Source organism: Nycticebus coucang, chromosome 10 (assembly GCF_027406575.1).
Source record: "Nycticebus coucang isolate mNycCou1 chromosome 10, mNycCou1.pri, whole genome shotgun sequence".
NCBI classification, from domain to species: domain Eukaryota; kingdom Metazoa; phylum Chordata; class Mammalia; order Primates; family Lorisidae; genus Nycticebus; species Nycticebus coucang.
Genome location: NC_069789.1, coordinates 123144318 through 123170440, shown reverse-complemented (window position 1 = coordinate 123170440; position 26123 = coordinate 123144318). Strand labels below are relative to the sequence as shown.

General features: G+C 51.3%; 1 protein-coding gene and 1 non-coding gene across 12 annotated transcripts in view; both read left to right on the top strand.

Annotated features, from left to right (window-relative positions):
• The window catches only part of LTBP4 (latent transforming growth factor beta binding protein 4), a 30296-nt gene extending 11427 nt beyond the window's left edge, over positions 1–18869 (top strand). For 8 of the 11 annotated variants that reach the window (XM_053604105.1, XM_053604107.1, XM_053604110.1 and 5 more), the window contains 24 exons: positions 337–501; positions 1510–1659; positions 1781–1888; positions 2503–2634; positions 2723–2848; positions 3537–3662; positions 4163–4405; positions 4857–4982; positions 5071–5190; positions 6053–6181; positions 6377–6502; positions 6900–7022; positions 7287–7418; positions 9283–9414; positions 9494–9619; positions 10768–10914; positions 11728–11988; positions 12297–12368; positions 12752–12880; positions 13092–13238; positions 15019–15171; positions 16105–16485; positions 16879–17034; positions 18445–18869. In XM_053604105.1, coding sequence (XP_053460080.1) covers positions 337–501; positions 1510–1659; positions 1781–1888; positions 2503–2634; positions 2723–2848; positions 3537–3662; positions 4163–4405; positions 4857–4982; positions 5071–5190; positions 6053–6181; positions 6377–6502; positions 6900–7022; positions 7287–7418; positions 9283–9414; positions 9494–9619; positions 10768–10914; positions 11728–11988; positions 12297–12368; positions 12752–12880; positions 13092–13238; positions 15019–15171; positions 16105–16485; positions 16879–17034; positions 18445–18599 — 3665 coding nt within the window. In that variant the 3' untranslated portion in view covers positions 18600–18869. The remainder of the gene's footprint in view (positions 1–336; positions 502–1509; positions 1660–1780; positions 1889–2502; positions 2635–2722; positions 2849–3536; positions 3663–4162; positions 4406–4856; positions 4983–5070; positions 5191–6052; positions 6182–6376; positions 6503–6899; positions 7023–7286; positions 7419–9282; positions 9415–9493; positions 9620–10767; positions 10915–11727; positions 11989–12296; positions 12369–12751; positions 12881–13091; positions 13239–15018; positions 15172–16104; positions 16486–16878; positions 17035–18444) is intronic. The other 3 variants (XM_053604099.1, XM_053604103.1, XM_053604104.1) reach the window with 2 other exon arrangements.
• A 1469-nt stretch (positions 18870–20338) lies between these two features.
• LOC128597867 (U6 spliceosomal RNA) lies at positions 20339–20445 on the top strand. The gene has a single exon (XR_008383422.1). It is a non-coding gene; the product is annotated as a U6 spliceosomal RNA (small nuclear RNA).
• The last annotated feature ends 5678 nt before the right edge of the window (positions 20446–26123 follow it).

Genomic DNA, 26123 nt, shown 5'->3' with positions numbered 1-26123 from the left:
TCAGACTTGTGGGACCATCTTCAGACCCTTCAAGAACCTCTGAAACCTTTTGGATCCAGACCCCTTCATACTCTCAGACCCCCAAATCCACTTATCCCACTTGAACATTCAACCTTCTTCAGATCCTGCTATGCTTTTCATATTCTCTCATTCACTTCTCAGGCCCTAACCTTTCTCTGACCTCCAGACCCCTCAGCTCTCCTTCAGACCTCAGACCTCTACCTATAGACTCTGACATTCACTAAACCCTCCCTGGGACATTGCCTGGCCTTTTAGATCCCTCAGTTCCACCGCACTCCCAGCCCAGCCCTGAAGAATTTCCTCCTTCTCCCCCAGCCCAACACGTGATCTCTGAGGCGAAGGGGCCCTGCTTCCGCGTGCTCCGCGAGGGCGGCTGCTCGCTGCCCATTCTGCGTAACATCACCAAACAAATCTGCTGCTGTAGCCGGGTGGGCAAGGCCTGGGGCCGTGGCTGCCAGCTCTGCCCACCCTTCGGCTCAGGTGAGTGCCTGCTAACACGGTTGTCCCTAGAAGCGACACAGAAGCTCTAACTCAACTGGCCCTGAAACCAGGCTGGGCCCTTGGCCACTAGCCTAGTCTTTGAGACCCTCTGGCCTCACACCAGACTCTGCCCAAGGATTTACTTCCTTCCTTAGTCACACCCAGCATAAAACACTTCACCCTGAAGTTAGGCTTTGCCTCCTAAATTCAATGCCAGCATTTGAGATGTGCTGCCTGTTCAAACCTGTCCCTGAGCTTTTTTCTTTTACTTCTTTTTTTTTCCTTTCCTTTTCTTTTTTTCTGAGACAGAGTCTCTCTCTGTTGCCCTACTAGAGTGCTGTGGTATCATCATAGCTCATTGCAACCTCGAAGTCCTGGGTTCAGGCAATCCTCCTGCCTCAGCCTCATGAGTAGCTGAGCCTACAGGTGTCTGCCACTGTGCCTTGCTAATTTTTTCTATTTTTTTGTAGAGTTAGGGTCTCACTCTGGTTCAGACTGGTCTCAAACTCCTGAGCTCAAGTAATTCTCTTGCCTTGGTTTTCCAAAGTACTAGGATGACAGGAATGAGCTGTGTCACATGGTCTGTCATCGAACTTTGACCAAGTCCTTAGCTTCTGAGACATTGCCCCCAGTTTGGTTTCCTCCTTATGCTCTACCCCAGACATGCCTCTCCTGAGACACCTCCTTGGCATTCTACCTTGTACTAAAACTAAACTCCACAATGGAGCTATTTGCTGGCCTCCTCAGTCACTGTAGACCCCAAACCAGACCTTGTCCTCAACCCCAGTCCCTACCACTATCCCAAATGGGGGAAAATGCCCTTGGTCCCACCTTTGGCTTCTGAAATGTCCTGTTCTTTGGTCAGGACACCACTCCATCCCAGCATCCAACCCAAACCCTCCACACACTCTCAGGCCAAGCCCTGCCCCCAGCCTCTAGACTTGTATCCCCCACCATTTCCTCCTGTTTTCATGCTATTTCTCTGCCTCCTCCCTTTCCTATTCCCAGAGGGTTTTAGGGATATCTGCCCAGCTGGCCCTGGCTACCACTACTCGGCCTCTGACCTCCGTTATAACACCAGACCCCTGGGCCAGGAGCCACCCCGAGTTTCTCTCACCCAGCCACGCACACTACCGGCCACCTCTCAGCCATCCACAGGTGAGCTGGCGCCTGGAGGAGGGGTGTCATCTTCAAGTTGCTACCATAGGGAAAGGAGGCCAGAGGGCAGCAAGGACACCCAAATCTAGGTCTCCACTCACTGATACCTCTTCCTTCCTAGGCTTTCTGTCCACCCACCGCCCGGAGCCCCACCCTGAGTCCCGTCCAGGCCCTGAGCGTCCCTTGCCCAGCCTCCCTGCCTGGACTGGTCCTGAGATTCCTGAATCAGGTGCGGTAGTGAGAATTGAGAGCATTAATGGGAAGTATTACAGGCAGGGTTCTGGGGAAGAGACTACAACTCAAAGATTCCAGTATAGAATAAATAGAGATGTCACAGACAGAGGAATTGGGTGAGAAGAGATGAGGGTTTGAGGGTTGAGTTGCAGTTAGATCAAGAGATGCAGTTGGAATTGAGCTCAAAATTCTCTGTCAGTTGAGCAAGTCATCTAATCTCTCTCTCTCTGAAACTCAATTTTCTCACCTGTAACATGAGGATTAGTATTAGGCTTAAATGAGCTGCATCTGAAGTCTGACACACAGTAAATGCTCATTTAACATTAGATAAAATTATTTTCAGGAAGGGCAAATAAGAACGTATCTCAGACAGAGGGTTAGAGAGCAAAATATTCAAAGATGGAGATCTTACAGTGACATTATTGGGGATTCAGGCAGAAGATCCAATTTGATCCTTTATAACATTCCATGATAAAGGAGTTGGGGACCAAAGGTAGAAGCCTGGGCTTAGTGAAAGTGCTTTAGGCACAGCACCTGAGGGTACTGTACTGGGATGAAAGGGACAGAGGATTCAGAGATGGGGGAACCCTGGCTGACTGGACCCTCCAGGTCCTTCCTCGGGCATGTGTCAGCGCAATCCCCAGGTCTGTGGACCAGGACGCTGCATCCCCCGGCCCGGTGGCTACACCTGTGCTTGCGACTCCGGCTTTAGGCTCAGCCCCCAGGGCACCCGCTGCATAGGTGAGCAGGGAGGAGAGCGTGGACAGGGGCAGCCGGCTGGGGGAGTTCTGCCCCTTCACCTCGTAACCAGACCCCTCCGTGCCCTCAGACGTGGATGAATGTCGCCGCGTGCCCCCACCCTGTGCTCCCGGACGCTGCGAGAACACAGCAGGCAGCTTCCGCTGCGTGTGTGGCCTGGGCTTCCGAGCCGGCCCGAGGTCTACGGAGTGTCTGGGTAAGAAAGCCTCCCCACCCGGCTTCAGGCCCGACCCCTGTCTGGGTCTCGCTCCCGCCCTCCCACGCTTTCCCTGGCGGATCCGGCCCTACTGCCACCCTGCCCTGCCCCCCTGGTCCCTCCCCGCCTTCCGACCAGCTCCAGCCCTTCGGGCAGCCCCACCCCTGTCTGGTCCCCCAAATGGCCTTGTCTACACTTGGTCTCAGTTCTTCTATTGCTTTGCCTCCCTCATATCCCGGCTCCCTCACAATTGGCCCGGGCCTGCCCTTGTCCCAGGACAGTTCCTGCTCCTTTTGCAACCAGTCTCCTGACCACGATCCTTGCTTCCAACCCTGCCACGCCAGAGTCCCATACCCAAAGCGCTCCTTCCCTCTGTAACCCTGCTCCTGCCTTCTCTTTACCCAGATCCCAAAGCTTCCGTTCCTGCCCTTGCCCAACCCAGAACCTTCGTTCCCCAGTTTGCTGCCACTGATAGATTCCCCTCTCCGCCCCCGTCTTGGCGGAATCCCACCCCTTTCTGTGCCCTCCCCGCTCGAGCCCCGCCTTTGCCTGCTTAAACCTACCCATTCCGAGCCCCGCCCACCGCCTCAGGCTTGGCCGCGCCCCTTCCCTTCCCCTACTCCCGCCTTTCCGAGTCTCCTCCGTGGACTGTCTGCCCCAGTCCCAGCCGCCTAGTTTGTGCCCACAGACGTGGACGAGTGCCACCGCGTGCCGCCACCGTGTGACCTTGGGCGCTGCGAGAACACTCCAGGCAGCTTCCTGTGCGTGTGCCCAGCCGGGTACCAGGCTGCGTCACACGGAGCCAGCTGCCAGGGTGAGGGACTGGGAGGGGCTGAGGAGAACTAGGGTAGAGCAACAGTGATGAGGGACGGAGAGACTGAGCAATGGGACAAAGTGAGCCCGACCGATGTGAGACAGAGGCCAGGTTCTGAGACCCAGACATGTGTCCTCATGGCTGTAGTAAGTGACCTGTGGATGGAAAGGCTGAGTCATTGAGGATGGGAAAGCAAGAGTGTGAGATTTGGAGATATCCATAGCCAAGAACAGGGAAGAGTTATGGAGAACAGGGGAGATGGAGGCTGACTCATGCGGACTAGAGAGGCAGAGTTTTAGGAGCCAGCCAGGCAGCTTAACAGGGTTGGATGATGGTTAGAGAGTTGGAATGATGGAGATAAGAGGCAGTGGGAGAGCACAGTGATGGGGACAGGGTGGCAGAACAATAGAGAGTGGGAAGTCAAAGTGATGGAGGTCAGGGAGGCAGAGTGGACCATGGTGGGGGTGGTCATAAAGGCTTCTTTGCCTTGCCCTGAGCAGATGTGGATGAATGCACCCAAAGCCCAGGCCTATGCGGCCGAGGGGTCTGCAAGAACCTGCCTGGCTCTTTCCGCTGTGTTTGCCCGGCTGGCTTCCGGGGCTCAGCGTGTGAAGAGGATGTGGATGAGTGTGCTCAGGAGCCACCACCCTGCGGGCCAGGCCGCTGTGACAACACTGTTGGCTCCTATCACTGTGCCTGCCCTGCTGGCTTCCATTCCCGAGGGCCAGGGGCCCCCTGCCAAGGTGAGGGTACTCTTCACCACCATTTGCTATGGGGACCAGAGAGAAAATATTGGAGGACAGAGAGACAGAGTGATGGGGGTCAGTGAAGGAGTGGGGGGATACTGAGACGGTGGCCAGGGTCTCAATCCAGAGTAGTCTCCCCTTTCTCCAAAATATGACAGTGCTCCTCATTCTTCCGTCCTTTTTGAATGACATTCTTGTTGCTCATGGGAATCCTGAGGAGGGGTCATCTGAAGAAGGCAACCTGGAGGAGGTGGTGCCTTAGCCTCCCTCTAGCAGCTGGAGAGAACATGAAATAAGGACATGGGAAGGGAGTTTGTCCTGGGATGCAGGAGCAGCCTGGGCAAAGTTGAGGAGGCTGGCTCAAGGAGGCTGGAATATTGGGATGGGTAGTAGGCAACACTACACAGTGTTGGTCCAGGCCCTTCCTGACTGGTCCTCTCTGCACCAGATGTGGACGAATGTGCCCGTAGCCCCCAGCCCTGCTCCTATGGTCGGTGTGAAAACACGGAAGGCAGCTTCCAGTGTGTCTGCCCCACAGGCTTCCAACCCAACGCCGCTGGCTCTGAGTGCGAGGGTGAGGCCGGGGAGGGAGGGAGGAGCATGGACGGGTGAGGGGGGCACTGGGCCACTTTTTCAAGGCCACCCTCTCCCCTGCCTCCCAGATGTGGATGAGTGTGAAAACCACCTGGCATGTCCTGGGCAGGAGTGTGTGAACTCACCTGGGTCCTTCCAGTGCAGGGCCTGTCCTGCTGGCCACCACCTACACCATGGCAGATGCACTGGTAAGACCAGGCCCTGGCTATGATTCTTGAGCTAGACAACTATGACCTGGCCCATAACTTCCTGGACCTCAATCCCCTTACTGGACCACGTGCCCCAGAGCCTAAATGTGAATCCTGATTAGATTACAGACTCCTCACCCAGACTGCAATCCCTGATCACAACTGTTAACCCTGAATGTGACTCCTGACACTCAACTGTGACATGTGATCCTTGCTGATAACCCTTGCTCACATCCCTGACAGAAATTGTGACCTTCCTGACCCTGACTATCCTTTATCCCTGAATTTGGACGTGACATTTGACCCTAATCATAACCCTTAACCGTATCTCTGACCACAGCCCTGACTCTGTGTCTCTCTTGAAACTGTCCCTTTAACTGCCCCCTGCCTCTTCTCAGAATCCTTTTCCTGGAACTTGTTGGGTGCATGATCCCTGAGCCTGACCCCTGACTTGAGGCAGAATTCTTGACCCTGACTGTAACCTCTGACCCTAATTGGTCTCAAATTTCATTCACTAACTCTGACCTTTGATTTAGCAGAATTCCATCTGAAGCCCCAGGTTTATAATACTTGACTAATTTCTTACCCTGGCTAATTTCTGATGCCTGTTCCAATCTAGAGTCCCTTACCCGATCCCAGGACCCTGGCAGAGGCAGTTCCTGGAAATCCAGACCCAAGGACTCCCAACTATGGTCCCCCAAACGAGGGAACCTAGGTCGGCCCTACCCACCTCGGTCATGCAGCCCTCACCCCATTTCCAGCTCAAGAAACTTCCCACCACCTCCCCCAAGCCCCCTTTTCTTAGGGGATTCGACCGGTCTGTCTTTAGACTGGACCCCTTCTGAAACCCTTGCTCGCACAGATGTGGACGAATGCAGTTCCGGCGCCCCCTGTGGCCCTCACGGCCACTGCACTAACACCGAAGGCTCCTTCCGCTGCAGCTGCGCGCCAGGCTACCGGGCGCCATCCAGTCGGCCTGGACCTTGCGCAGGTGGGCAGGGTGGGGATCGCTCAGCGAGCCTGGGAGTGGGCCTGAGTTCCTGGGCAAAGCTGCTGTAGAGGTGGAAGCTGGACTAAAGAACTGTGGGAGCTTAGAAACCGGCCCTTGGTGGCGGGATTCCTGCTTTTGTGGGCGAGGCTTAGAGGGAGGGCCCGGTGACCCCGCCCAATCTCTCGCGTACCCTAGACGTGAACGAGTGCCTGGAGGGCGATTTTTGCTTCCCTCACGGCGAGTGCCTGAACACTGACGGTTCTTTTGCCTGTACTTGTGCCCCTGGCTACCGGCCCGGACCCCGCGGAGCCTCTTGCCTCGGTTCGTACCCATGCTGAGCCTGGACCTGGAAAGGGTAGACTTGTGGCTGGAAAAGTCGGGACAAGGCGAAGAGGACCAAATGGGGAAAACGAATTTTTGGCCGGGATCTCCAGGCGTTATGGGGGCGGGGCTTGTGGGAATCTCAAAGCAATGACCAGGGAGGAGCGGCGTGTGGCGAAACCTGGGGGGTTGGGGTGGGGTAGGAAGGGCGGAGTCTGGATAGCTGGGCCGATTAGAAAGGAAAGGTCCTAAACCTGGTGGGGTTTGGGGCTTGCAGGCAAGGGAGGAACATAAGACAGGTCAGCTTGGAGGGCGGGGAAAAGCGGTGGAGGGGTGTGGCCTGCAACTTTAAGGGGAGTAGGCTATGGGCCCGGCTTTCTGACACCCTGTCCTGCAGACGTGGACGAGTGCAGCGAGGAGGACCTTTGCCAGAGCGGCATCTGTACCAATACCGACGGCTCCTTTGAGTGCATCTGTCCTCCGGGACACCGCGCCGGCCCAGACCTCGCTTCCTGCCTGGGTGAGAGGCCCCAGCACGGCCTGATTCCTCCCTCTTTTGACTGCCGGACTCTTTCATTTGCTTCCCACCTCCTTCTTTCCTCCACTTCTTCTCCTTTGCCTGTTTTCCAGCTCCCTCACTTCCCCCCTCCTCTCCACACTCTTTCTCCTCTGCTTCCCTTGCCTTCCCCTTCTGACTCTTCTCTCTCCTCCTAGACTCCCTGACCTTGCCTCCCTGCCTCCCCTGCTTCCTATGTCTGACTGACCGCCTTGTCTCCCTCCACAGATGTGGATGAGTGTCGCGAGCAGGGACCAGCCCTGTGCGGGTCCCTGCGCTGTGAAAATTCCCCTGGCTCCTATCGCTGTGTCCGGGACTGCGATCCTGGCTACCACGCGGGCCCCGAGGGCACCTGTGACGGTGAGACTACTCCGTGCTCCCTCTGCCAGCTCTTACAACGGGTTGCTGGAGTCTGCTCCCTGGGGGACCAAAGAGGAGTGCTCTGCCTCACAGACATGGGGGAAGGGAAAAGGCCTCCCATTCTCCCTCTCACGGTGTCTCTGTAGTGGAAATATGCCACCACCACGTCCTTGTACTTTCTCGTGGAGGTACAGGGTGGCGATAAGAGGAGAACCTGTGCAAGTCTTCGCTTCCAAAAGCAGCCCTGTCCCCTCTGCAGCTTGAGCCCGGTCTGCATTTTAAGCTAGATATGCCCCAAAGACACTTCCTACCAGTAAAATATCTTAGGTCCCGGCACTTCTTTTTTTTTTTTTTTTTGTAGAGACAGAGTTTCACTTTATGGCCCTCGGTAGAGTGCCGTGACCTCACACAGCTCACAGCAACCTCCAACTCCTGGGCTTACGCGATTCTCTTGCCTCAGCCTCCGGAGCAGCTGGGACTACAGGCGCCCGCCACAACGCCCGGCTATTTTTTGGTTGCAGTTTGGCCAGGGCTGGGTTTGAACCCGCCACCCTCGGTATATGGGGCCGGCGCCTTACCGACTGAGCCACAGGCGCCACCCAGGTCCCGGCACTTCTAATCAGTCCATGGATTAAAACTCCCTCTTCCTAATAGACGTTTGCACGTGCCCCGTCCCCACCTTCCTTCACTCATCTACTTCCTGCTGTCCTTCCAGAGAGAATTAATCCTGGCTGCCCTGGGGCCCATCCTTTCTCAGTATGAATTTCCCCAACTGTTGGCGCCTCCCAGTTGAAGCTCTGTCCTGCCATTATTGCCCCAGACTGTCCTTTCCTATTGCTCAGACTCCTCCAGACTTTCAGAATTTATAGTACCCCACTTCCCACCTCTGCCCTGCCTACATCCTTCCCCTACTAGACTCTAGCAGAGCGCTGACTGAGGCAGGAGGCTGGGCTAATCTTACATACGGGGATATATATATATATATATATATATATATATATATATATATATATATATATATATATATATGTATGTTTTGGGGATGGGATAGGAATGGTGTGTGGGTGGGGATTTTGTAGAACACATAAAACAACAGTGAGCTGCCTTTTACTCTCTGATTACTAGACCTCTGACTCGTGGAAGTCTAGTTTCATGAGATTTCATTCATTAATTCCACTGGAATTCATTAAGCACCTACTGTGTGCCAGATACTGGGGGGTACAGAAGGAAATGAGTCACACACAAAGCCTGTGCTCATGGAGCTAATATTCTGGGGGAGGGAGGCAGATAATACATAAACAAATTCAAGATTTATTCAACAAATACTTTTTAGGCCCCTACTCTGTGTTAAGTACTATTCTACACTATTCTATGCCCTGGGGGTATAGGAAGGAATAAAACAGACAGAAATCCCTGCCTTTGTGGAGTTTGTGTTCTAGGGAGGTGACCCTGGCATACCAAGAGATGTGAGGATATAATATATTATCAGGTTTAAGAAGAAAAATAAAGCAAGATAAATGGACAGAGATGATAGGCAGGGTGGTGGTGGTGGTGCTAGGAGGGCTTGACCTAGACACCTGGGTGAAGCAAGGAGGGAGCCGTGGAGATAGCTGAGGGGAGTGTTCCTGGCAGGGGAACTACAAATGCAAAGGCCCCGAGGTAGGACCACATTTGGACTGTTTGAGAAATGGCAATGAGGACTTTAGACTTAGCAACACTTATTGATGTGTAGAAGCTCAGACTCCTAGAATACCAGATTCTTAGAGACTTCTTAGTTGAGTCAGTGAGACCAGAAGTGGTGTTAGGAAACTTATTCCAGGCTTTTGAATCCCTTCTCTGCCTTCCCTTCCTTACTTTCCTGTAGACGTGGATGAGTGCCAAGAATATGGCCCTGAGATTTGCGGAGCCCAGCGCTGTGAGAATACCCCTGGCTCTTACCGCTGCACACCTGCCTGTGACCCCGGTTATCAGCCCACGCCAGGGGGCGGATGCCAAGGTGCGTGTCAGTTGGGCACTGGGTGGGATGTGGAGGTGGTAGAAAGTCCAGAAATGGCCTGACTGTCTGGTGGTTGCAGATGTGGATGAATGCCGGAACCGGTCCTTCTGTGGTGCCCATGCTGTGTGCCAGAACCTGCCTGGCTCCTTCCAGTGCCTCTGTGACCAGGGCTACGAGGGGGCACGGGACGGGCGTCATTGCGTGGGTACGGGGCTCCAAGGGGTGGCTGGGGCAGGGTTGTGGGGGGAGAGATTTGTTAGGCCCCGCCCCTTTCTGTACATCTGAACAAATGTGAACCTCAGGCTTGGGAATTTAGACCTTGGTACATAACATCATTTCCATATCAGAGCTATTCTAGTGGCAAGTAACAGAAACCTTATTCAGGTTTTATTTTTTGTGTGCGCACTTTAAAATTGCATGGAATGTATAAGTTACACTAATCTTAAGTGTACCTAAGCATTATTTTTTCCTAAAATTTTATGAGGAAAATTCCTAAACGTAGCAAACTAAAAGAACAGTAAAATGAACACCTGTATAGCCACGATCTTGATTATACTATTACCATTTTATTATACTTTCTTCCTCTCAGTTCTGTCTGTTAGCCCATCTACTTTTTGGACAAATGTAAAAGTAAATTGCAGGCATTGGTACACTTTCCCCTAAATTCTTCAGTATGCATATTATTAACCAGAGTTAAATAAGGTTTTACAGATAATTTTCATTTCAGATTAAATTTACATACAGTGAAGTGCATGAATCTTAATTATGCATTCTCTAAGTTTTCATAAATGCAAATATAACAGGCTTTATTTCTTTAAAAGGAATTAAAACTGCGAAGTCCTGGGATATATTTGAATTTTAGGCAAAACTTGATCCAAGCATTTTAACAAAGCTATTTCCATCTCCTCTCAGCTCTGCTTTCCTCTTTTAGATTTGTTTTCAGGCAGACTCTCTTTTTACAGTTGACAAAGGTGGCCCTAGCATCTCTGGGCTAACATCCTCAACTTGGTAACCCTAGAACCAAACAGAGAGGTGCTTTCTCAATATTTCTGGCAAAAGTCCCAGGGCTGGCTCTGATTGGTCCACCATGGTCCCTCCCTATCTCTGAAACAGAAATACATCTGGTTGGTCATGTCTAGGGCAAGTGCCTACCCCTCACAGTAGATTTCAGCACATCGCCTGAAAATGGAGGAACAATTTTCCAAGGGAAATTCAGGGTTTGTCACCACATGAAAAGGAGATGGTTTGGCCTGGGCCATTAAATATACCCATTTTGTTTGGAAGCTCAGAAGTTTGGAATCACAGAAGTCTATAACCATTGACTCCCACTGCCCTGTTGTCTCCTGTTCACAGATGTGAATGAATGTGAAACACTACAGGGGGTATGTGGAGCTGCCCTATGTGAAAATGTCGAAGGTTCCTTCCTCTGTGTCTGCCCCACCAGCCCGGAGGAGTTTGACCCCATGACTGGACGCTGTGTTCCCCCACGGACTGTTGCTGGTAAGACTGATGTATTTACTTAACAGCTGCTGGCCCTACTGGAAAATGATGTGGTCTAACCATTCCTGATGTGGTCATGGGTCAGGCATCTGATGTGGACAGCTGCCATCAGTTACATGCTGTTGTTTCAAACATCAACAAAAAATATACAGGTTAACGTGAGTAGCCAGACTGTGTCAGGATCCTGGCTGTAACTCTACCAAATTCCTTCATTCAATCAATGTTCACAGGGCATCCACTGTGTTCAGGCCCTATTCTGGGCACTGGGAATATATTCTGGGCACTGGAAGAGTTTTGGGCAGGAAAGGTAGCCTCCCTCTGGCTGCTGTGTGGAAGGGACTGCAGAGGGTGACACTGGAAGCTGGGAGCCTAGGGAACAGTCTGGGGTGGGAGAGAATAGAGCTGGATCGAGGCAGGGGCCATGAGGAGGGGGGTGAAAGGGTGGGTGGGAAAAACACCCAAGAGGGCATATGAATAAGCTGTGGGGCTACCTACATGGAGAAGGTGTATCCAAGATAAGGCTTAGATTTTGGGATGAAGACTGTGTACCTGTTTGGGATGTAAATACCTAAGGAGGCATCTAGGAGGCCTGGGAATCTCATATCCTCACACCCCAAACTGCAGCTGCAATGATGGGAAAGTGTGAGGTGGGGAGGTGGAGAGGTACAGAAATGACAGGAGGTGAGATTGGAAGGAGAGATGACAAATGGGTGAGAGATGGTGAGTCAGGTTCTGCCACTGATGGCTGGTACCCTCTGGGCTTCAGTTTCCCCATCTATGACACACTACGCTAAAAGTTCCTTGTCTCCCTAGGCACATTCCCAGGCTCACAGCACCAGGAACCTGATAGCCCCAGTCAGCCGGCTAGACCACCTCCACCACCCCGCCGGCCCAGCACACCTAGGCAAGGCCCTGTAGGTAGCGGACAGCGGGAATGCTACTTTGATACAGCAGCCCCAGATGCATGTGACAATATCCTGGCCCGGAATGTGACATGGCAGGAGTGCTGCTGTACTGTGGGTGAGGGCTGGGGCAGCGGCTGCCGCATCCAGCAGTGCCCGAGCACTGAGACAGGTGAGCATGGGCTGATGGGTGAGTCCAGGGCTGAGGTTTTGGGTAGAAATGCTGGATTGGGAGGTGCTGGTTTAGGACTGGAAGAGGGACAGATTTGCACGTGGGTTTGAGGTACTGGTATTTTCAGGAGAAGCGTGAGCTGCCACACCATGGACAGGTGTGAGGCTGAAGGTGGGTACAAACAAGCATGAGGCCTGAGGACTTGGGCATGGGGCACTGGGAAAGGTGGGTACCAGCAGGCCCAGGGCCCAGGCCTTGCGCTGTGCTGAGATTCCTGTGTGGGAGCTCAGCCTCGTGTCTATGTGCAGCTGAGTACCAGTCATTGTGCCCCCATGGCCGCGGCTACCTGGTGCCCAGTGGAGATCCGAGCCTCCGGAGAGGTGAGGATTCATCCCACCCACTCACCCTTAGCTCTCAGGCCTAGCTCTTTCTCTTTCTTTTTATCTCTGTCTCTCACCCCGTCTTTTTCTCTGTATCTGTCTCTCCCATCCCACCCCTGCCCTAGCTCTCTGTCTTCTCTATCCCACCCCTGCCCTAGATCTCTGTCTCCCCAACCCCACCCCTGCCGTAGGTCTCTGTCTCCCCCAGCCCACCCCTGCCCTAGGTCTCTGTCTCCCCCAGCCCACCCCTGCCCTAGGTCTCTGTCTCCTTCTCCATCTTTCCCTGTCTCTTTCTTGGTCTCTATCACCATCTCTGTTTCTCTGATCATGCTCTGCCCTCTCGCCCATCCAGCCCACTCTTATCTCTCTGTGCTTTTCCCCAGACGTGGACGAATGTCAGCTCTTCCGAGACCAGGTGTGCAAGAATGGCGTGTGTGTGAACACGGCCCCAGGCTACTCATGTTACTGCAGCAACGGCTACTACTACCATGCACAGCGGCTGGAGTGCATCGGTAGGAGCCCCACCTTCTCCATCCCCCAGTACTCCTCTCAACCCCCCACCCCCCGCCAGTCCCTCTCTGGAATGTGGCCACCACTAGCAGTGGCTCTGTCCTGGAGTTTAGACTCCATCTATCACACAGTCAATGCACTGGGGAGAGAAATGGGAAAGGGGCAGGAATGTTTTAGGCGCTGCGGCCTAACCACCCTCTTCATGCCTCCTAGATAATGACGAGTGCGCTGATGAGGAGCCGGCTTGTGAGGGTGGCAGTTGCGTCAACACCGTGGGCTCTTACCACTGCACTTGCGAGCCTCCTCTGGTACTGGATGGCTCTAGGCGCCGCTGTGTATCCAACGAGAGCCAGAGCCTCGGTAACTCCGCCCCTAAAATCTGCCCGGCCCTGCCCCATAGATTACTCCCCGCCCACGCTGTCCAGGTCCTGATTACCTTGGGCACAACCTCGCAGCTGCATGCGAGCCACACCTACATCAAGGCCATGTCCCCGAGCTCCCTTCTCAAATTAGCCCTGTTCTGCCCCCCTCAGTCTGTGTCTGTGTCTCTCTCTCTCTCAGATATATTGTCTCTTGGACTCCAGCTTCCTTTCTGCACATTGGGTGATTAGCCCCAACCTCAGAGAGTGGCTGTGAGGAATTTTATTTAAAATGAAAAAGAATTTTTAAATTTCCAAGCATTTAGGAGGTACACGTGTTTTTTGTTACAAGGAATTTTAAGAACAATATGGAGCCTGTCTTACAAAGTGCTAAATGAATGTTACCTGTTAAAATTTCTCTGTGTATCTCTCTGTCTCTCGCTCTGGGTTTTTTGCAGTTTTTGGCCGGCCTGGGTTTGAACCTACCACCTCCAGTATATGGGGCCTGCATCCTACTCCTTTGAGCCATAGGTGCCGCCCCTCTCTCTCTGTTTTTTTCTTTCTTCTTTCTTTTTCTTTTTTTTTGCAGTCCCATTTTGTTGCCCTGTGTAGAGTGCTGTAGGGTCATATCTCACAAACTCTTGGGTGCAAGCCATCCTCCTGCCTCAGTCTCCTGAGTAGCTGAACTACAGGCGCCAGCTACATGCCCAGCTAGTTTTTCTATTTTTAGTAGACACGGGTCTGGCTCTTGCTCAGGCTGGTCTCCAACTCCTGAGTTCAGGCGATCCACTGACCTTGGCCTTCCAGAGCTCTGTGTCTCTCATTCTCTGTCTCTTTCCCAGTCTTTATGGGTTTCTGTCATTTGCTTTTTCTCTGAATTTCTGATACTCTCTGGATATGACTTTGTTTTCAGATCTTTTTTTCTTCTGTCTCTCTCTGCATCTTTTTTCCTGTTTTGTTTGAGTCTCTAACTCTGGATGTGTTTGTCTCAATCTCTTTGGATCCCTTTTCTCTTTTGGTCTCTTCCCTTTATCTCTAGGCCTCTGTCAGTCTCTCTCTTTTTTTGAGACAGAGCTTCAAGCTGTCACCCTGGGTAGCATGCTGTGGCATCACAGCTCGCTGCAACCTCTAACTCGTGGGCTTAAGCCATTCTCTTGCCTCAGCCTCTCAAGTAGCTGGGACTACAGGCGCCCGCCACAACACCTGGCTATTTTTTGGTTGTAGTTGTCATTGTTTGGCAGGCGCGGGCTGGATTCAAACCTACCAGCTCTGGTGTATGTGGCTGGCGCCTTAGCCGCTTGAGCTACAGGCACTGAGCCTGTCAGTCTCTCTTGAAGCTCTGTTTCTCTAACACACAATCTCTGTGTGTGTCCCTACCTCTCTTTTTGCTCACTGGCCCATGCTCTCTTCTGCCACTTCCTGCTCCTGCAACATCCCCCCTGAGACTTCATTCAAATCATACTCAGAGAAGAAAAGCAACTGCCCCAAGGTTAGGGTTGCACAGCCCCCCAGAGGTCAGACATAGGGAGAACCTTCTCAGACCCTACCCCTAGTCAGGAGACCCTTCTTTTGCCTTTTTCTCTTATACGAAAGTCTCATGCCACAACAATCCTTGTTCCCAATCCAAGGAGTGACCTCAAACGAGTTCCAGGAGAAATCACAGCTGATGAGAAGAATTTGTTGAAGAGTATAGAGTAGCTGCCTCTGCAGGGGCAGAGACCCAGCACTCTGGAGGACCTAAGTGCTAGTCCATCCCTGATGTATGCTGTCTCTACCCGCAGATGACAATCTGGGAGTGTGCTGGCAGGAAGTAGGGGCTGACCTTGTGTGCAGTCGCCCTAGACTGGACCGTCAGGCCACCTATACAGAGTGCTGCTGCCTCTATGGAGAGGCTTGGGGCATGGACTGTGCCCTCTGCCCTGCCCAGGACTCAGGTACTGTCACTAGCCAAGGCTGCACTCAGAAGCCCTGCCCCTTAGGCTCCAAATCCAGTCCCTTGGATCCTCTGTCTCAGAACCCCAGATCCCCTCCAAACTGGGCCTGTTACATCCTCATGTCACAGCCTATCCCAAAATTGGGGTTCCCATGTCATATCTCTAAGACTTCCAAATCTCAGCCATGGAAATCCCAAGGCCTGACTCAGCAGATCCTATAGTGCCAGTCCCATAGGCCTCTGAGGTCTGGTCTCTCATACCCTCAACTCCTGGACTCTAAAACCCCAAATCTTGGACCCTTAGGCCTGAAATACCAGTTGCTCAGACCCCACCATCCTGGTGCAAAGACTCCCTAGTCTTTGCCCCACAGACGTCCAAATCTCATTGCCTTGGACACCCATATTCAGGTGTCTAAGACCCCATCACACAGCCCTAGAGAGCCCAGAGTCTGAGTTCTTAAAATTCCTGTGTCCCTCAATTCTTAGGAACCCAGTTCCAAGCACCCCAGTCCTGGGTCCTCAGACCTTTGGTCCCAGTGGCGCAGATTCTCTCCTACTCATCTTGGCCTCTCAGGCCCCCAGTAGCAATCACTGGGATTCCCTAGTGTTGGCCCATAAAACACTCTCATCTTACTTCTTCAGGTCCCTGGTCCTGTCTCCCATGGGTTTCCCAAATTCTAGTACCTTTGACCCTGACTTTCAGCTACAGCCTTCAGTACCTTTGATCCCAGGACCTCAGAATCCCATCCTAGCCCTCAGACCTTCACTCCTGGCTCCAGAAACCCCTGATGCTGCCCCTCCAATGCAGGCCCCTCCTTTGGGGCCCTCTCATTCCCAGGTCTCAGCCTAAAGTCCTCCCTATCCTGTCCCTGCCTCTTCTTCCCAGGGTAGAAGCAAGCAAGGGCTGATTGTTTGGTGTGTCTTCTGTTCACAGATGACTTTGAGGCCCTGTGCAACGTGCTGCGCCCCCCTGCATATGGCCCTCCACGGCCAGGTGGCTTTGGACTCCCCTATGAGTATGGCCCAGACTTAGGTCCACCTTACCAGGGCCTCCCATATGGGCCTGAGTTGTACTCACCACCTGTGATACCCTATGACCCCTACCCGCCACCACCTGGGCCCTTTGCCCGTCGGGAGGCACCTTATGGGGTACCACCTTTCGACATGCCTGACTTTGAGGACGACGGTGGCCCCTATGGTGAATCTGAGGCTCCTGTCCCACCGGGCCCAGGCACCCGTTGGCCCTATCGGTCCCGTGATACACGCGGCTCCTTCCCAGAGCCTGAGGAGTCACCTGAAGGTGGAGGCTACACTGGTGAGCACAGGAAGCTGAATAACGGAGTCTGAGATGAGGAGCAGGTGTGCAGAAAGATGAATGAGACGGAGGGAAACAGAAGGCAGCAGAGACAGGGTCAGAGAGATGGCACGTACATACGGTGGGAGAGAGCGACCGGGAGAGCAGAGCAGCGGTGAAGATGAACAGAGAAATGCCTGTAGACCAGCAAAGAAAGAGATGGGGATAGAGGGAAAGGTGGGGAGAGCTGAACCGGGTAAACCGCCTGGCCCCACAGCCCCCGCCCAGCCCTGGAGCAGGCTGGGCGGTTGAGAATGACACACAGGCCAGAGGACCCCTGTGGGGGATAAGGGGCGGAAGGCAGAGACTGCTAGTCACAGGGCTCCCCCGCTTCCCGCCCCGCTTCGTGCCTAGCAGGCGCCTTAGGTGAGCCCTACGAAGAGCTGGAGGCGGAGGATTGCGGGATCGTGGACGGCTGCGCCCACGGCCGCTGCGTGCGCGTCCCTGAAGGCTTCACCTGCCGCTGCTTCGATGGCTACCGCCTGGACATGACCCGCATGGCCTGCGTCGGTGAGGGGCGCGGCCGGGCCCGCTGTGCTTGGGGGAGGGGTGACCAGAGAGTGTTGAATCCTGGCTAGAGGTGAGTGGGTAGGGAGGGACCTCACCACACCAGCCTAGGGGGAGGGAGTAATTCTTGCACGGGGCGGGGCTTGATGAAGAAGTGGGGTGGGGTCTGGGTGCAAGGAAGGCAGGGCTTGACCACCATCGAGGCTAAGCCTTGAAGTAAGACAGAGGGATAGAACCCTACAGGTGTGATTTCTCAGGACTCCCAGCGCTACCTCATCTCTTTGAATAGCCTGTTTTCCCACCTGTAAAATGGGCGTAGTCTGCCAAGTTTATTTTTATTTTTTTTGAGACATGGTCTGACTCTGTGGCAGGAGTTGAGTGCAGTGGCATGATCATAGCTCACTGTAACCTCAAACTCCTGGACTCAAGTCACCTTCTCATCTTAGCCTCCAGAGTAGCTACAGTAGCTAGAACTATGCGTCACCAAGTAGTCACCAAGCTGTCACATGTGTCACCACGCCCAGCTAATTTCAATGTTTTTTTTTTTTTTTTTGTAGAGAATGAGGTCTTGCAGTGTTACCTAGGCTGCTCTGGAACTCCTGGCCTCAAGTGATCCACCCACTTAGGCCTCTCAAAGTGTTGGGATTTACAGGCACCAGCCGCCTAGTTTAGACAATAGTGAAGCCTGTGATTAAAACCAAGAATTCTGGGAAAGTTTGATAGACCTTAGGCTCAGTCTAGCAACTTGGTGTGTGACCCTGACTGGGTCACTGTCCTTTGCTTAGTTTTTCTAATCTGAAAAATAGGTATCGTTAAAAAAACGCATTTGGTAGAGTTGTTGTCTATATCATTAACACTAATTTACAGTAACACTGAGGCCTATGTGTAAACCAAGGCTCAGAAAATAGAGTGGAGTTCCCCCAGGTCTCACTTCCAAGAAATAGCAGGCAGTTACCACCTAGAGACTTGGGAGCTGGCTTGAGAACTCAGCGGGGAGAGTGGGGGCTTCCTGCATGACATTGGGCAATGCGCTTTCGGATGTGGCCTCAGTTTGCACATATGTAAAGCAGGATCACAGTACTTACCTCATAGGAATATAAGGATAAAGTTAGTACTCATAATGTGCTTAAAACAATGCATGAGCATTTATCATAGTCGATATTATCACCAGTATTACTTTCCTAACAAAAACTTAGTGTAGTAGAGGCTGCTATACCCATCTTACAGAACACGAATTTGAGGCACAGAGAGGTTAAGCCACCTACCCAGGCTAGTCAGCAGATGGGAGGACAGATTAAGCTCCAAACGAGAACCTCAGTGTCCACATTCCTCTGCCCCAAGAACCTAAGAGACCCAGGAGGGGGGCTTCTGGGTCCCCAGCCTTCAGCAGCGCTCTTGTACTGTCCTCCCCAGACATCAATGAGTGTGACGAGGCAGAGGCGGCGTCCCCACTCTGCATCAACGCGCGCTGCCTCAACACCGATGGCTCCTTCCGCTGTATTTGCCGCCCAGGATTCGCACCGACGCACCAGCCGCACCACTGCGCGCCAGCGCGGCCCCGGGCCTGAGACCCGGCCCCTGCGGGCCTCGCACCCGCGCCTGTGCTCACTGGGCCCCTGCGGAACACTCTGCAGCCGGTCAGTGTGCATGTGCACAGAGCCTCCCTGACCAGACCGACCCGAGGGACAGCCAGGAAATCTGGAAGTCCTAACTACCTTCACTCTGCCGCCATCCCACCCCTCCCGCCGAAGCCACGGGGCCCTGGGCCTAGGCTAGGGTCCCCATCACATTCCTGCTCCCTTTTATAAAATTTTCAATTAAAAAGCACTTATTTTGTATGTTCTGCCTCTGCCTGCCTTTCTGTTTCTCAAATCTAACCAGTTCTTTGAGTCACTCAGTTACATTCCCTTCCCATTCCTGATGCTATGTCTGACTCTTAATTTTGGAGACTGTCTCTGTCTCTCTTTTTTGGAGACAGTGTCTCTGTCACCTTGGGTAGAGTGCCATGGTGTCACAGCTCACAGCAACCTCAGACTCTTGGGCTCAAGCAATCCTCTTGCCTTAGCTTCCTGAGTAGCTGAGACTACAGGTGCCTGCCACAATGCCTGGCTATTTTTAGAGACAGTCTCACTCTTGCTCAGGCTGGTCTGGAACTCCTGAGCTCAATCAATGCACCTGCTTTGGCCTCCCAGAGTTCTGGGATTACAGGTGTGAGCCACCACCCCTGGCCTTTCTGTTTCTCTTGGTCTCTTTCTCCTGTTTTGATTTCTCTCTGTAGGACTCTGTCTTCTTTCTGTCCCTGGTCTTTCTGCTTTGTTTTCCCTGTCTCTCTGTCTTTTCATTGCTTTCTAGGCGTCTTTCTCTTTCCCTTTCTCTTTGTTTTATTCTTTCTATAATCTCGAGAGAGATCTTGGTTTTTTCATATTACTGACTCTCCCAATCAGTCTTCCTGGAGCCACCTCTCAGGGAAGGATGGAATGAAGCGACCTCAGACCTTGCTCCCAAGGCTCCCTCCAGACTTCCTCTTCTCCCCAAGGAAGTCTTAAGCTATCCTGGGACAAGTAGGGCATGGGGAGGAGCTAGGATTCCCTGGGACTCCATCCACAGTCAATTTCGTCCAGCTGGGAATTGGCTGTGGCAAGAGTAGGGAGTGGCAGCCCTGGCAGGTGAAGTTGGGAATAAACTGTGTGTTTGATGGTCGAGTGCCCAGCTTGGATTCCCTCCACCCCCACCCCCGGCCCAGAGCCTCCTGCCTACTTAGCCATATTGGGAGTCTAGAATTTCCCTCCCTAAAAAACAAGAACAGCCTGGACCAGATATGCTCAGGGCATGGGGTGAAGGTAAAGGGTTAGGGAGTGAAGGGGCTTACTGGCACTGGGCCAGGCAGAGAACAAACACTATAAAAAACTGTACTCTCATCACCTCCACCCATCCACTAGTGCATCTCTCCGCGGGGTTGCAAACCCCAGTGCTGCAGGGGCAAGACAAGTAATGTTAGTGGAAAGCTGGGGCAGGGAAAGCCACAGAACAAGTGACTTCCTGCCTAAGGACTGGGTGGAACAGAAAGGAAGATCTCTGAGTTGTAATAATAATATCTTTTAAATAACCACCTTGTGGTTATTCAAAACATGTGGCCTGTCAGCCACTACATTTAATCCTTCAGGCACAGCTGAAGTTGCATAAATGTCGGTGGATGGAGACTGCTTCTTGACCTGACCTCCCTGCCCACCTCTGAAGGATCAGGAGGCGTCACATTGCTGAGAGCCTCTGGTGCCACATGGTGGATCGTACTAAGAGTGCCTGCTCTGTTCTTGCTTCGGAAGCACATATACTAAAATTGGAAGGATAGAGAGAAGATGAGCATGGCCCCTGTGCAAGGATGACACGCAAATTCGTGAAGCATTCTATATTAAAAAAAAAAAAAACAAGACTGCCTGCTCTAAGGGATTTTTGCTGGTGATTAAAATAAATGATTAAATATGGCACCTGGCACAAAGCAATGCTCAGTCATTGTTGTCATAACCCTGGGCCTCCCAAGGAATGCTGAGCTCTGCCTGGTCAGGTGGTAAGAGCCTGACCGATTCTCCCTTCTAGGGTGAAGGAGGAACCCAGCCTCTCTCCCTCCAACTGAACAATGAGAAATACCTAAACCAGGGGCCTTGGAGGGAAGGAGTGTCAAACGACAAGGGTCTCAAGCAGAGGTCCTCAAACTTTTTAAACAGGGGGCCAGTTCACTGTCCCTCAGACTGTTGGAGGGCCGGACTATAGTTTAAAAAAAACAATGAATAAATTCCTATGCACACTGCACATATCTTATTTTGAAGTAAAAAAACAAAACGGAAACAAATATAATCACACTGCCTCATGTGGCCCACGACCATAGTTTGAGGACCCCTGGCTCCACAAAGAGGGTAATAGTTGGGCAGCACCTCTGGCTCAAAGGAGTAGGGCACCGGCCCCATATGCCGGAGGTGGTGGGTTCAAACCCAGCCCCCACCAGAAGCCGCAAAAAAAAAAAAAAGGCAATAATCGCACAACTCTGTACTAAAAATCATTGATTTATACACTTTAATGGGACAAGTTGCATGGTACATGAATTGAAATTCAAGCATTAAAATGGAAAATAAAAAACAAAAAACCTCTACAGAGAGGGTCAGGAAGTTACCCTCTAGCTGGTACAGGGAACTCAAACCAAGTGCTAACCTCTCATTCATTCAAAAAATATTTTCCATAATACCTGCTTTGTAATAAGTGAGTGCTGGGAACACTCAGCTTTAGGAACTGGGGAAGGCTTCTGGAGGAGGTGATATCTGAGTGGAGACCTGAACAGTGTTGGAAAAAGAGCCAGGCGAAGGGGCAGGGACATTTTCTAGATGGAGGGAACAGCATCTGCAAAGCCTAGAGGTAGGAATAGCAAATATCTTTTAAACGTCTTTCTTTTGGTATGTCAGTCCTGTGTTGGACAATGCTAGTGACATTTTTGGTGCCTAAGAAATCTCTGGCCCCTGCCTGCATGGAGCACTAGTAGGGGACACAGACACATTGCCACACATGACAGCCTGTGCTGTGAAGGGGGAGGCACAGCCCCAGGGGCCAGGGCTGTTGTGAGGATAGTTAGAAGCCATCAGTGCCCAGAGGAACCACCTGACCCAATCTGAGAGAATATCAGGGAAGACTTCCTAGAGAAAAAGGTAGCTCTGAACAGCCTGGGCGGGTCTAGAGCCCCTTGAAATTTTGGTGAAAGGTCTGGACATTCACAGAAGAAAAACCCACGCAAACATAGGCTATTTCCCTCCCTGGGACACACCTGCGGGTATCCCATTCCCCCAATCGCCTTGCTCTATATATGTCCCAAGGACTGGGACAGAGGTGGCCAGGAGTGCTGGAAAACTTTGAGGTGGAATTTCAGCATCCACACATCCTCTCACCATCCCCCGGCAGGCCTGGAAGTTGTGCCTACGTCCTGCCTACGTCCCCCGCACTAAACCCCAGCGCTGGAGCTGGGGGATTTGGCACTGGCGGAGACCAACCCGTTCTCCTCTGGAATGTTTAGAGGGAAAAAGCGCAGGGCGGTCCCCACGCTCAGGGAACAAGCGCCAGGGTGCCCACTGATGGTCACAGGGAGCCGGGTGGCCCAAGCCGGCTGCGCCCCCTAGTGGCCGATGCTCGCATAGTCATTTGCAAATACTGCTCTCCTTTTGGGTGCCAGTCTTTTTAGTTTGCAGAGGTAGTTGTCATTGTCGTCACCACCACTACCAGATTAACCGTCTTTATCATCATCATTGGCAACAGCTAATAAGTAAATAGTGCTTCCTATGTGCCAGGAGCTAAACTGCTCTATACATACAAGGGGACTCCAAAAAGTTTATGTGGAAAATGGGAATAGAAGATAAAAAAATATATATATATGTTGGCTCGGCACCCGTAGCACCGGGGTTACGGCGCCAGCCACATATACTGAGGCTGATGGGTTCGAAACCGGCCCGGGTCAGCTAAACAACAATGACAACTGCAGCAAAAAATAGTAGGGCCTTGTACTGGATGTCTGGAGTCCCAGCTACTTGGGAGGCTGAGGCAAGAGAATCGCTTAAGCCCAAGAGTTTGAGGTTGCCGTGAGCTGTGAAGCTACAGCACTCTACTGAGACTCTGTCTCAGATAAAGATTTAAAAATTGACTTTATTTCTGTACATAAGCTCCACCAAGTTTAAGACACTTTTCTAAGTGATAATACCAGCCATTTAGTCCATCCCTAAAGAACTGAGGGTCTTGGGAATTTATCCATGTTCATGAAATTTTTTCTTTTTTCTATTTTTTTTTTTAATTTTGCGGTTTTTGGCCAGGGTGGGGTTTGAACACACCACCTCCAATATATGGGGCTGGCGCCCTACTCCTTTGAGCCACAGGCGCTGCCCTCTTTTTTCTTTTTTGAAACAGAGTCTCATTATGTCTCCCTCAGTAGAGTGCTGTAGCGTCACAGCTCAAAGCAACCTCAAACTCCTGGGCTTAAGCAATTCTCTTGCCTCAGCCTCCCAAGTAGCTGGGACTCCAGGCACCTTCCACAACGCCTGGCTATTTTTTTGTTGCCGTAACCACTGTGCTATGAGAGCCGAGCCATGCAGTCTTTTTTACATTATTTTTTAGAAGTGCTGTGGCATCCTAGCTCAAAGCAACCTCAAACTCTTGGGCTCAAGTCATTCTCTAGCCTCACCCTCCTGAGTAGCTGGGACTAGTTTTACAACTCCCTGCTAGATTTTAGTAGAAACTGGGTGTGTGTGTGTCCTGATTTTGCTCAGGCTGGTCTCAAACTTCTGAGCTCAAGCAATCCACTGGCCTGGGCCATCCAGAGTGCTAAGATTACAGGCCTGAGCCACTATGCCAGGCTCTTTTCACATTATTAGCTGAAGAGAACTAGTGCCCTTTATAGGTGTTTTTACAATTAGAAAGCTAAAAAGTCAGAAGAAGCCAAACCAGGATGGAAGGTGGAGGCTTAGAGACTTCCCATCAAAACTCTCCCACATTGCCCTTGTTTGATGAGAGGAACAAGCAAGAGCATTGTCCTGGTGGAGAAGGACTCCCTGGTGAAGGTTTTCTGGGTGCTTTCTGTTGAAGCTCTGGCTGACTTTCTCAAACACTCTCATAATAAGCAGATGTGATTGTTCTTTGGCTCTCCAGAAAGCCAACAAGCAAGATGCGTTGAGCATCCCCCAAAATTGTTGCCTTGACCTTTGCTCTTGACTTGTCTGCTTTTGCTGTGACTGGACCCCTTCCGCCTCTTGGTAACCATTGCTTTGATTGTGCTTTGTCTTCAAGGTCATGCTGATGAAGCCCATTCCATCTCCTGTTACAGTTCTTCCAGGAAATGCTTTAGAATCTTGAGCCCACTTGTTTAAAATCTCCATTGAAAGCTCTGCCCTTTTCTGCAGCTGACCTGGGTGCAACAGCTTTGGCACCTCGCAAGTGGAAAGTTTGCTCCACTCTAACTGTTGAGTCAGAATTGTGTGAGCCGAAGCAGCTGAGATGTCTGTGGTGTTGCTATTGTTTTTACTGTTAGTGGTCAGTTCTCTTCAATTAGGGTGCAAATAGGATTAATATTTTTCTTTTCTTTTTTTTGTTTAGCGGGCTGGGGCTGGGTTCAAACCCACCAGCCCCGGTACATGTGGCTGGCGCCCTAACTACTGAGCTATGGATACCCAGCCAGGATTAATATTTTACCTTGCAAGTTGATATGAATGTTCACCCACTGCAGACTTCGCCTTCAACATGTATCAATTACTTCTTTTAAAATTTTTTATATTTATTTTTGAGACAAGGTCTTGCTCTATCACCTAGGCTGGAGTACAATGGTATTTTGACAGTTCACTCCAAGCTCAAACTCCTGGGCTCAAGTAATCCTCCTCCTACAGCCTCCTGAATAGCTGGGACTATAGGCATACATCATCACGTCCAACTAATTTTTTCCATTTTTCGTAGAGATGGAGGTCTCCCTCTTGCTTAAGCTGATCTCAAACTCCTGACCTGGAGCGATCCTCCTAGCTCAGCCTCCCAACATTCTATGATTACATGTGTGAATTACCTCACCCAGCTGTCTTGTCACTCCTTTAAAAAAGTTTTTGTAGGGCGGCACCTGTGGCTCAGTTGGTGGGGCGCCGGCCCCATATACTGAGGGTGGCGGGTTCAAACCCGGCCCTGGCCGAACTGCAACAAAAAAATAGCCAGGTAAGTTACATATAACGTAGACTTTCGGCTCGGTGCCCGAAGCTCAGTGAGTAGAGCGCCAGCCACATACACCGAGGCTGATGGGTTTGAGCCCAGCTGCAGCCTGCTAAACAATGGCAAGTGCAACAACAACAACAACAAAAAGCCAGGCATTGTGGCGGGCGCCTGTAGTCCCAGCTACTCGGGAGGCTGAGGCAAGAGAATCGCTTAAGCCCAGGAGTTGGAGGTTGCTGTGAGCTGTGTGATGCCATGGCACTCTACGGAGGGCCATAAAGTGAGACTCTGTCTCTACAAAAAAAAAAAAAAAAAGTTTTTGTAAACTGCTGATTTCTTTGGGGGCAATGCCCCCATAAACTTTTCATAAAGCATCAATAATTTCACCATTCTTCCACCAAATTTTGCTATAAATTTCATGTTTGTTCTGGCTTCAATTTTAGCAGAGTTCATATTGCTCTGATAGGGGTTCTTCTCAAATGGATGTCTTATCCTTCGTGCCTCAAACTAGATCCTGTTTAAACATGTTATAACAGGTTAGATGAGTTTATTTTGATACAAAGAAATACTTGAATTCCATGCTTAGTTTTTTCACAATACACATTTTCCATGAACTTCTTGAAGATCCCCTCATATCACCACATTTAATCCTTACACCAGCCCTGTATGAGGGCTAATGATATTATTACCATCCCCATTTCCCTCATTTGAAACACAGAAAGATAAGGAAACTTACCAGAGGTTACACAGCTACTTTGTGGTTGTATGTAAGCATATAAGCTACTAAGTGATAGAGCCTGGCTCCAGAGTCATTTGAAATGCTGTGATGGCAATATAATCCTATAGAACAGCTAGGCTTCAAGATGGAAAGGATTCGGGTCCCCAGATGTCCACATTGCCAGCCTGGATCATTCACCCTTGAAGTATTATGTGAGAGATAAATTAACTTCTTCTTTTTTTTTAATTTCAGAATATCACAGAGGTACACACATTTTGGTTACATAATTTGCATTTGTGCATTTTAAGTTATAATTTAATTTCCTTTGAATTTTACTTCCATATATGAGAAATTAACTTCTTTTAAGTCGTATTTTGAAGTCTGTGTTACAGCAGTTGAGCTTGTACCCCAAATAGGAGCAAAACAATTACCTGGAGGGTTTGTTAAGCCACAAATTGTTGGGGTCCACCCCCAGTAGGTCTGATGGGGACTGAAAATTTCTATTACAAATAAGTTCCCAGCGGCTGCTGCTGCTTCTGCTCCCGACTACACTTTAAAAAACATTACCTTGGGCTCAGCCCCTGTGGCTCAAGGGGCTAAGGCGCCAGCCACATACACCTGAGCTGGCATTTTGAATTCAGCTCAGGCCTGCCAAACAACAATG